The sequence below is a fragment of the Miscanthus floridulus genome, chromosome 3 (assembly GCF_019320115.1).
Source record: "Miscanthus floridulus cultivar M001 chromosome 3, ASM1932011v1, whole genome shotgun sequence".
In the NCBI taxonomy this organism is placed as follows: domain Eukaryota; kingdom Viridiplantae; phylum Streptophyta; class Magnoliopsida; order Poales; family Poaceae; genus Miscanthus; species Miscanthus floridulus.
In genome coordinates, this window is record NC_089582.1 from 55,665,477 (window position 1) to 55,676,863 (window position 11,387).

Below are 11,387 nucleotides of genomic sequence, written 5' to 3' on the forward strand. Positions count from 1 at the left end.
AGCATAAAGAGAGCCTAACCCAAAGACTCAATCTACTAGGAAACTTATGAAAAAGCGATGGATCCCCGCTCCCTCTGGCCTCTGACAAGATACCGGAGGGGGAAAGGAGGAGGACCAGCGGTGATGAAAAACGGGAGTGGTGGCGGTGGCAGCGGCGGCGCTAGGCAAGCCGCGACTTGACGATGAAGCGATGCCGCAGAGCGACACCGTCACAGATGCTCGTGCTCCTGATTTGTTAGTGCGTCACAACAGACTTGTAAACCATCGGTGTGTATTAGCACCAAGGTAGCCACCAAATGAATCCACAAACATCGATGGCACAATACACATATATTGGGGATTTGCCTGTTCACAGTGAACCAAGTTCAATAACTGTCCACTACGTGGTGGCTATCTCCTTTCCAAATAATTCAGATTGAGCCGTACGTAGTTGTTTGGAATTTTGAACAGGCTTTTTTTTTTGGGGGGGGGGGGGGGGGGGGGGGGGGGGGGAGGGAGGATGTGACCATACGTCTCAAGATTCAGTGGAGGACAGTTTTGGCATTATCTTAGTTGGTCAACAAATGTTAGCCTATTGGTAGATTTCAGTTGTTCATCAATTGTCACGTAGATATATAGACAGCATGCATAGACGCGGATGACTTTTTAGTATCCAAAACTGTTATTTATGAGACTAAATAATTTAAATAATTACCACTAATGGTTTAATATTGTCAATAATATATGGATCGAGGACGATCATACTGCGTCTATATGGAGCCTTCACTAGTAGATAGTGTGTCATGTTGTATTTTCTCATAATTCATTGTAACAAAATTGCTAGCATGCCCGAATCACTCGAGAATCAAATTGGAGCGGCAAAACATGGAAAGTTGGTTGTTTTAGGTCTCCCGTGAAAAAAATCTATGACGCCTCTCTAAAAGGATCTATCAGGGTGGCGTACCTAGGCTTGTTCTAGGTCGGCAAGACCACCTAAAACGGCCACAAACATCATCAAGAAGGTTGTAGACCATCAGATACGGAGGTTGAAGGAGCTAGTGTTTGGAATAGATAAAATAGTAGATACATTATTATGTATTTGATCGATTGGATGCTCTCAGTCATCGATTGTTATTTCATTTGCTACAATCAATAATTATCAGGCCATCGGTTATCTTTCGAGGCAGACTTCCAAATGAATTCAAAACTTCATCCTACGATAAAATAGAGTAATAGACGATGTGAAGTTTGTTTAGAAGAAAAAAAAACACTAGCCTGCGTGTGCTAGACAGGTGGAGAGATGAGGCGTACGTGCAGATTAGGTGGGCGGGAGCTTTTTTATACAGAGGTGGCCACCTCTATAAATCAGTCCAAACCAATTTGCCTCTAGAAATGCTCCTATTTTAAGAGGCCGCTCTAATTCCAACCTCCTCTAATATAAAAGTTGAAAATAGAGTTACCTCTAAAAATTAATTTGTAGAAGCGGTTAGATCTAAAACCGTCTTTAAAAATAGGAGCAATACAATAAAATTCAAACTTTTCAAATGACTTTAGATGGAGAAATGACCAGAACCAAAGTTGTGGATCTCAAAAAGTTATACAACTTTGTAGTTGATAGTTTTTCATATGAAATCATTTATCCAAGAAAAGTTATATTTGAATTTCTCACATTATATTTGAATTTTCAAACGGCATCGGATGGAGAAACGACCAAAACCAAAGTTGTAGATATCAACGATATCTATAACTTGCAGTTAAAAACTTTTTCATTTTAAATTTGTTTAGGATCTTAAATACTTATTTTAAAAATAGATAAAAAATAATACGTGCAGAAAGAATCTCTCTAATGGACACAAGTGAATTTTGGGTGAATTGATTGGGTGGACTGGTTAGGAGAGTAACACGCGAGGCTACAGGTCACACGGTTGATCAGTGCGAAGAATCACGTGACTTACGACTTCTAAACATTTTCGCGTGACTTTTGACATACTTTTGGATCTTGTGGGGTCCCCCTAGTTTTTTTTCTCTTGCTATTTTTAGGCATCTCTACGGATTTTTTTTCTATTTTTAGGTCTGGGTTTGAAGGGCGGACCTGGTGCAAGCAGTAGAGTCTTACCGTCTATGACCGGAAGGTCCCAGGTTCGAGTCGCGGTTTTCTCGCGTTGCACAGGCGAGGATAAGGCTTGCCACTGACACCTTTCCCCAGACCCCGCACAGAGCAGGAGCTCTCTGCACTGGGTACGTCCTTTTATTTTTTAGGTCTGGGTTTATGATTTATGGATAATTATTTGTAGAGGTGGCTCGAAATATAGCCGTCTCTACAAATCGATAGTTAGAGGCAGCTGACTTGTGACTTTTGGACCTCGTCGGGTCTCTTCGGATTATTATTATTATTTTGCTATTTTAAGCGCCTCTGTGGATTTTTTTTTTCTATTTTTAGGTCCGTCTTTATGATTTTTGGACAACGATTTGTAGAGTTGGCTCAAAATACAGTCATTTCTACAAATTGATTTTTAGAGATGACTCCAAGCTGCCTCTAAGAAATCCAATTTGCACTGTAGGCCGGAGAACCACATGCTTGATTTTGCATAGATGAAAAATTAGGTCAGCCACCTCTAAACAACCCGCATGTAGTAGTGAGAACTCAAGATGATCGATGGAGCCATCGAGATGTGTTGATACTTAGGTAACATCTAGAGCTGTAGCGTGGTCACTGGGGTGCCCCGGCCTGCACTACATACCCTAGAAGCTAACGAAACGAATCCCCGCGTGACATCATCGATTCATCGGTATAGCCTAGGCCGCCGTAGTGGGAAGGCGCACAAGCCCAGATCGCCTCATCGGCATTGCACTGTGTCGTGGCGGGTACGCACGCGCACTTGGCCAACAAGTCTATGTACGCGCAAACGCTCCTTGGCGTTGGGTCATGGCGAATTAGCATGCTATCTACTAGCTAGCTACTAAAGAGGAGGTTTCGGATGATGTCACTTCTGCCACATGTCAACTGTACTAAGTGGATGGGCACACGCCCAACATCGAGCTAACCTACATGCACTAGCTATTACTATGTATACTCTCCGGCCCCTACCTCAAAAATAAATATAGTTAGTTATTATACACAAAATAAGTACTACCTTCGTCTCAAAAGAATGCAATTCTCGATTAAAGATTAACCAATTATTAACATTTATACGTCAAATAAGTATATTAGAAAAATACGGAACATCTAGCGCTCGAACGTCCGGACGCTCGAGCCTGTTGCGCTTGCTTCACGTGGAGGCCCCTGTCGCTCTGTGTCCCACGCCCACACAGTGTCCTGCGCGGCTTCATGTCCCGCGCCCCTCCACACCCACATGCATGCAAGCGAGCCCAACAGCTACAGCAGGTGACTACTGTAGATGGGTCCCACACTTCCACTGCAACATGTGCAACATCAAGATCTACTTTTGCAATATCTAGATGAAACACATGTAACATACGTTCGAAACAATTGAAACACTTACAACATACGCCTGAAACACCATGAAAATACGTTTGTAGCCACTGCAAAATATATGCAACATTCACATAAAACGCTTATAACATACATATGAAACACCTAAAACATATGCTTGCAACATGCATTTATATGCAACATATAGATCTACTTTTGCAACGTTGAGATGAAACACTTGCAACATACGCCTGAAACATATAAAATATTTGGGACATGCATTTGAAAACACCATTGCAACATGTGCAATACCCCGATCTACTTTGGCAACATCGATATACAAAATTTGCAACATACCTCTGAAACATTAAAACAATTGAAATAGATGCTTGCAACATGCAATTTCAGCGCAAACATCTACTTGCTGTTTGGGAGAATGGATCCTCATCGGCGTGTGGAGTTTTATTCTGGCCGTTGCAGGCTGCACGCGGGCGAGTTATGCCCCGACCACGGTGAACTGGGTAGGCGGACGTGAGATGTGCGTGGGTGGGCTTCGCCCGGGCTGCCGTGAGCTGCACGCGGGCGAGCTCCACACCCGGCCACAGCAAGCTCGGAAGACGGAGGTCTTCCTGGTCGCCGACCAAGCGTCCGGCCCCCGTGGTGGAGGTGGCAGCAGTCTCCCTCACCACGGGCAGGCGGCGCAGCGTGGCCGGTGGAGCTCGTGCATACGCGGCTAGCAGCGGCGCTCGACGCTCATACTTATGCGGACGGCGGCGGCGCTCGTGTGGACGCAGGCGCTAGTAGAGCTCGCACATACGCGACCAAGGGGCGGGCGGTGTGGTGGAGCCGATGCGAATGAGAAAGATAAGATGTCGCTATCTCTTTTTTTATATTTTTTAGAGAAACCGTGTATGCCGATGAGGGCAGCAGGCCTGTGGGCCGGTCTGCAGCCCAGCTAGCTGCGTCCAGGCTGACCGACGCAAAACGGATGTCCATGATAGGGCAATAGCGTAAAAAATATGTTTCATAACAAATCTAATGATACCTATTTAATACGATATATATTAGGATTTTTTTATTTAAATCTGGTCAAACCTAACCTACTTTAACGTAACACTATATTTTAGAATTACATCCTTTTTGAAAGGAAGCAGCATATTGTGAAAATTTATTTAAAAGATGATCTAACAAAACTAATTTGGTATCCTAAATATTGATATTTTCTCCTATGAATTTTGTTAAAATCTGACATAATTTGACGTAGACAAACAAAAAACCAATAATTGGACTTAAGTTTCTAAAAAATGGTTATCTACATTGGGCTGAGTACAAACTCATATATTGTACATCATCTTTACATAGCTTGTCTACACTTGCTTGATTACATGGTTGTTATATTTTTCAGGAAGTGTTGGGCACTGGTCTTTGGCATGAGTTTCTAGAAAAAGATTCTCCACACAACATGATGGATGTGCTCTAGTTTTGGCAAGTCAATGCTTTTTAGTTTTTGAGTTCCTAGAAATGATTGCGTGCACAAACCTTAGCACGTGAAACACAAACTACTAGTATTGCATATTGAGATGTGCATTCATGTAATTCATTTAGTGCTTAACTTTGCTGGATGATGTACACAAACATATGGTGTACAAAACGGATTGGATGTGATATATATGTGTTTGTGCACCTTTGTGTGACATGTGGACACTATATTAAGCTTGAATCTGGGTTTGATATGTGTAAATGTTTTTTAATCATATTTATTTTTTGTATATTTATATTGCCTAGTTGAACAAGGTTAGTCGCTATCAATCCATAGAGTATTTTTTTGGGGATTAAGCTTGAATCTGGGTTTGATCTGTTAGTGAATGTTTGATAACAGATTATCTATCACTAAAGAATAGTGGTGGGTTGCTTGTTGCTATAAATATTCACATGGTAATAGATGATTAGTCGGTAAAAGTTCTCTCTTCGCTAAAGACTTTTAGTGACAGCACTTACACCGACTGCACAAGTCTTTCGCTATAACTTTTTAGCGACTGATCATGTGTCGCTATATCAGCTTTCAGTGACAGATAGTCTAAGCATCTCCAGCAGCCCCTTTCCTAACCCCAAATGAGAAAAAACTGTTGTTTGGAGATCTTATAGCTGCAACAGTTCCTCAAACCCAACCCCAATCATAATTTTTTTTTTCTCAATCCCTTAAATCATAACCTCCCACCCCTCAAATAAAGGGGAGACCTCTCCTCCCCTAATCCTCTACTTTAGTCTAGTTATATTTTTACGATGGTACCTGATTTACTAATTCTTTTACTGAACATCGAACAGAACGTCAAGTTCTTCAGACAGCTATGCATATGCCAAGATAGTTCATACAAAATGGAACATAGCTAGTTTTTCTTTGTACACTCTATGCACATATATACATATATCGATTTCGTTAAATCTATATAATACAGATGTCTAAACTTGTTTAAAGATATACATAGACTCGCATAGCAAACATACATCACGACATGATTGTCACCCGATTCAAGGACGGTCTTGCTTCGTACTGTCGATCAGGAATCTGCGGGCCGTCTTCCCTGCTAGCGAAATCTAGGAATATCCATGCAGTTAGAACTCTGTAACATAAAATGTATGTCCTATCTATATCTTACATGCTTTCCTAAACTCTTTAGTTGTTTAGCCCACTGTGGTTTGATTCATAAATAAGTAACCACAACTATGAAATCTACCATTATATTGATGGTTGCAGGCTCGTAGGATAATGACTCACCTAAACCACCATTACTTATGCCTCAGCCGGTTCTGGGAGTGTAATCAATCGGGATGCAGAGTCGTACTCCAACGTAGTGCCACAACTGATGAACAAGCACAGCGATAAATGCTGCTCAGCATATAATAAGCCCGAATGCCTACAGAATCTGATATTAATAATAATGGAAGGCATACCTTGTACATTTTACACTGTTTTTTGAACCACCGCTAGACACTGATAATATGGTCCCGAAGAAGGAAAGATTTTCAGTCCCACAGTTTGGGCATGGGCCCTGGAAAAAAGAATAATCATCTATGTGCGCTCCAGTTAACCACGCAATAATGTATGAACAATAAAAAGGAAAAATACCTTCAAAATCAGAAAGTCTTTCACTATGACATTAGTGATTGCCTGTGCTACCCAAAATATTAAAGGCAGTGCAGCAAACCATGTGAAGATGAAACTGAAAGGCTCTGGCAACTGCATAAATAAGAAAAATGCAGTTACAAAAAGTTAAATTTCTTGGCTGGCACAAACACCAACTAAAGAACCTACAGTATAAAAAAGTTATTTCAAGTGTGGCATTCATGACAAGAAGGATGTCGCTCATCATTGCATTAGGGAGAAGAATTTAGAAGTAAAACACATCCACACGCGCACGCACACACTGTAAGTTACATGCTTGCCATGGTCTAGAATGAAAAGACGACCACCGTTAATTTTTATCAGAACTCTCAAATACAAGTCTGATCTGTAATATTGCGTCATAAAAGTCTAATCTGTAATAAGTTGGTCTCAGAAACAACTAACCAGGAAATAACTGCATTATCTTTGTTGAATTATTTCTATTCCTTCTTAACTTCAATCTATCAATTTCTTGATGCAAAGAAAAAATAATCAGTGGTAAAAACAAGTGGAATAAATTGGTTGCGTGCACATTGCTTCGTCGGCCGGTCTGATTGCCTAGCATGAATGTTTGAACAGTTTGGACCGGTTTGGGAAAAAAAACATTGTTCAGAGCTAAGGCCAAGCTGCTCACTTTATGCAGGAAAACTATGATGTCATAGGAGGGAACTTTTTAATATAAGAAAATGAATTTCCACTAGCCTGAGGTGACATGTTATTACATCTCCAAAAGGGTTAACTTAATAGTCAGACGGCCGTGGTAAATTTAGCAGCACTGCAGCAGCCCACACCCACTACAGCACCACTAGAATCATCCACAATGGAACCCCCAATTTTCAACTTCCAGGCTTCCAGCTCATGAGAAACAACTTTCAGTATACTACAAGAAATTATCAAGGATAGTGAAGTACTATTATAGAATTTCTTAATTTTTGTCCAGAAGCCTAAAGCCCTAAACAAAAACAATAACATATAGTAAGACTTCAATTTGCCAATACTTTACCTCAAGAAGAAATGTGATTTCAAATCCCGTCAAATCATCCAAGAAGAAGAATCTGTCAAGAAGAAAACGTGCATTAGACATCTTAGAGTTGTTAATGAAGATAGTATCCCTCCTAAAACAATAGCTATATTGGGCTGCGGTGTAACATGACCATTTAAAATCAGGAGAATTTAAGCAATCTCTTTTTATTCCTTTCATGCTAGAATTTCCATGTAACACTCACAGTGTCAGGGCTACCACAGCTGCTGGAACATTTAGCAGCAACATCTTGAAGTAGTCAACAGTCAAGTCACTGTAGACCTGCACAAAATTCCATAGAAGGTCAGGATTCTTCGAATTGACCAACTCACGTTACTTAGCAAAATCAGTGAAAATGGGAAAGTCACGTCTAATCCTAACTATAGTGTAAACTCATCTGACTTGGCTGTGTGATACTGTTTTATTAAATTTCCTGGTCTGTTTACTTGGTAGTTGGTACAAGAGACCTACAAGATAATGTTTCTCATCTTTGATTTCAAGGTGGGGACTTAATATCACAGAAGATTTCACCCATTACATTAGAAAACTAAATATAAAAAATTGTATAAATAAATATAAATAAAGCATTATTCAAGATTTAACCCACTAATAATGTTCAGTTACACTTCACATGGTATAGAGGCTGAACACTGTCAGGCTTTTGATCACTGAAGGAAGCATAAACAACATATTGTGAAAAGTTCGGTGGCAAGCTAATGAGAGGTCTGTTAGACATAATCTGTTGCTCCCATCTCTCTCTTGACTGGTCAGCACAGCTGTTCTCTCCTGGTTTAGGAGATGGAGCTGGTCGGCTCGGCTGACCACTCATTGTTGTTGTAGCAGCAGTGAGGCAGTAGGTAGAAATGGCTTACTTCAGCCATGTAGTGTAGAGATGGCTGAGCTAAACCTTGTACCTTAGGAGTAGGTAGTTGGTGTACTCATCAACAACTATGTACCTTAGGAGTAGGTAGTTGGTGTACTCACCAACAACCATGTACCTGGTAGAGGTACAGCTAGAGTTGTATATATTCCATCCAAAGATAATGTAAAAACTCAGTTCAGTTTGCCACATCCAGAAGCAGAGTTTTTGGCCAGCGCTGGGCTTGTGCTGTGTGTGTGAGCTGTTCTCAATATCTTCTTCTACTTCTAGCCATAGTGAGTGAGTGTGCTGGTAAGCTTACTAATTACCTGTCCAGGGCAGGCGAGGGACCAACAAGGTCCTAATCTTCTGCTAGTAAGGAAATAAACTATGCCTTTCTTTTCAATGTGTGTTGTCATGAAGAATAAATGACAAGGATAGTAAATTGAATGATTATTTTTTAGAAAATAAAGACTTATAAGTGAACAAGTAGAGGTAAAAAATCATGGAGGCAGTACATACCTTTCGACTCCGTAGGCTGCATCTTGGACCTTCCTGTACAATGTCGCTTCCTTCTTTCTAGAGAGGAGAAATTATCAAGGAAAATAATTGCAGATTAAGAATAATGCTTTATGTGCTTTTGTGCAATCATTGGGGATTTTTAGTAATAGGCTATTTTCTTAATGCTGCTACTTATGTTACTTTAAGTTGGTAATATGACTTGCTATATTATTAGCGCCTCATTTTCTATACCACGCTATTCCCTCTCATCAACCTAAAAAAGAACTCATAATCACAGATGCAAAGAAGCTGGTGATGCACAAACCCAACTTCGCTTGTGGGATATCAAATTGACAAGTAAACAAAACAAATGTTTTCCCTTTTCATAACTCAGAAAGAGAACCAAGTTTGATCTTAGAGCTTACATGCTTATTGTGCATTACCCCTGCCTCTATATGTATGTTATTTTTTCTGTAGAGTTTTTCCAAACATCTAAAGATGGCCTTTGGTGGAGTTTTCACAGCTCCAAATAACTTTTTCTCCATAAGATATTTTTCTCTGCTTGCTTTCTAGTTGTTCTAGTCACAAACTTGAGAAATAGAGATAGATTAACATCAACTATCCTTGGTAAGTAAATTAAAGGAGGAAAATTGGTTGGTAGGGACTAAGAATTGCACAGAATCGCTTCAGCTTTTCAGATAGCATATCACACCATCATCGCACTAGCAAAAGATTCACAGGATAACAAGAACAAACCTTTAGTCTCAACTTTAATTCATCGAATTCTTCATCCGTCATGATGGGGTTGCCAGAGACATATGCCATGGAGGCTTCCAAAAGCTTTTGCTCATCTGCGCCTAACCAAGGCAAAAGCAAACGAACATTGATTAGGAATTGGCATGAGCAAATCATTTCTGCGCGCTCGAGACAAACAAAAAATGCTGAATGCCCTAGCATCTGTCTCACTGTTATCCCACCAACATCGAACTTACTTAGCATCACAACGCTGCTTCCTTCCCACATGAGCTCCTCCTTGAGGTTATCGAACTCCTCGTTGGACATGATCGCCTTCTGGTCGTAATAGAAGGCCTATATATACCAATAATAACACCATGAACAACAGCAACTAAGATGCTGTACTAATTCGACTTTTTACCAGCAGGTATCAATCAACAGGATAAAAAACGGGTACGCGCAAGGCGCACGTGCCTGCAGCGCCTGGAGAAACTCCTGCTCCATCTCCCCGATGGTCTTCTTCTTCTGCTTGCGGTCGATGCTGCAGTAGGGGAGCACGTTGCTGTCCACCACCTCGTTGTCCACCTCCTGCTGCTGCACTACCGGGCCCTGCGCCTCGCCCTCGGAGGCGCGAGGCCGGCACCGGCCGAGGGCGCGGGCGCGCGCGGGCACGGCTGCCGCCGCCGCCCCGACGCGGCACCGCGGGGAGGTGGACGCCGCGGCGGCGGCACGGGGCAACCGGCGCAGCACCGGCGGAGGGAGGGTCGAGGGCAGGCGGCACGGTAGGGAGAGCCGCGCGTCGGAGGCCATGGCGGCGCGCGCGGCGGATCGGCGGGGGCGGGGGCGGGGGCGGGATACCTGCTAGCTGGCTTGCCGGCGAGACGGAGGGCGAGAGGAGGAGGGTGGCGCCCGCGCGCGGGAGATACTTTTTAGCTGTGTGTGGCGCGGAGGGTCCGAAATGCATGCGAAGGGATAAAGCGTTGGAGCGAATCGGAGATGCGTGGTCCAGGTCCAGACACTTGGTAACGGAAATAAAGCCTTCGCCGCCGTCAATCGAACTCGATTTGCATGCAACGACTAAGCCTTCGCTGACATCCACTTGGGTCTCCATCCCGTCTCCGTCCGGCCGGCCCATCCCAACGGGCGCGACGGCGACGCCTCCGCCACGTACAAAACGCTTGCTGTCGTAGCTAGCTAGCGGCTAGTGTGTATAAGTCCCTGTCTGTATGGACGTGTGCAAAAAAAATCAATGGAGAATCTAGAATAAATTGTTACCGGGTCAGTAGTCGGCACAAACTAATATGACCAACAAAAAAAAAAACGTCCAGTAATCTAACGCTATGGTCTATACACAACATAGATATACTCCCTCTGTCTCACAACAGAAGTCATTTTTACTTACCAAGAAGTCAACTTTTTTAACTTTAATCAATTATATAGGAAAAATATTAATATTTATACTATATAATTAGTATCAATAAAGAGATCGTTGAATATACTTTCATAATAAACTTATTTGGAGATATAAATATTGCACGTATTTTCTACAGACCCAATCACAATTGAAAAAGTTTGACCTACACGCATCCCATAACGGCTTTCTTTCGAGATGGAGGAAGTATGTCTTTGGTGAAGAGATCGCTGCTAGTGATAAATTACATATATACCCCTATAAAGATGTTATTATTGCACTTTG

The 11,387-nt window shown here is 42.0% G+C and overlaps 1 protein-coding gene across 1 annotated transcript; it reads right to left on the bottom strand.

The window, feature by feature from the left end:
* Positions 1–5,736: 5,736 nt before the first annotated feature.
* Positions 5,737–10,669, bottom strand: LOC136541672 (PGR5-like protein 1A, chloroplastic). Its single transcript, XM_066533680.1, has 10 exons — positions 10,166–10,669; positions 9,949–10,045; positions 9,713–9,813; positions 8,978–9,034; positions 7,802–7,878; positions 7,579–7,630; positions 6,540–6,650; positions 6,365–6,462; positions 6,189–6,273; positions 5,737–6,007 (listed from the first exon to the last, which is right to left on the bottom strand). The coding sequence occupies exons 1-9, from the start codon at positions 10,499–10,501 to the stop codon at positions 6,204–6,206; spliced, it is 999 nt and encodes a 332-aa protein (XP_066389777.1). The 5' UTR covers positions 10,502–10,669; the 3' UTR covers positions 5,737–6,007; positions 6,189–6,203.
* Between the last annotated feature and the right edge of the window lie 718 nt (positions 10,670–11,387).

Coding starts and splice junctions, on each gene's coding strand:
- LOC136541672 (XM_066533680.1), bottom strand. CDS start 10,501: ATGGCCTCCGACGCGCGGCTCTCCCTACCGTGCCGCCTGCCCTCGACC. Junction 10,046..10,165: donor AGTTTCTCCAGGCGCTGCAG/GCACGTGCGCCT, acceptor TGGTATATATAG/GCCTTCTATTACGACCAGAA. Junction 7,631..7,801: donor GCTGTGGTAGCCCTGACACT/GTGAGTGTTACA, acceptor TCTTCTTGACAG/ATTCTTCTTCTTGGATGATT.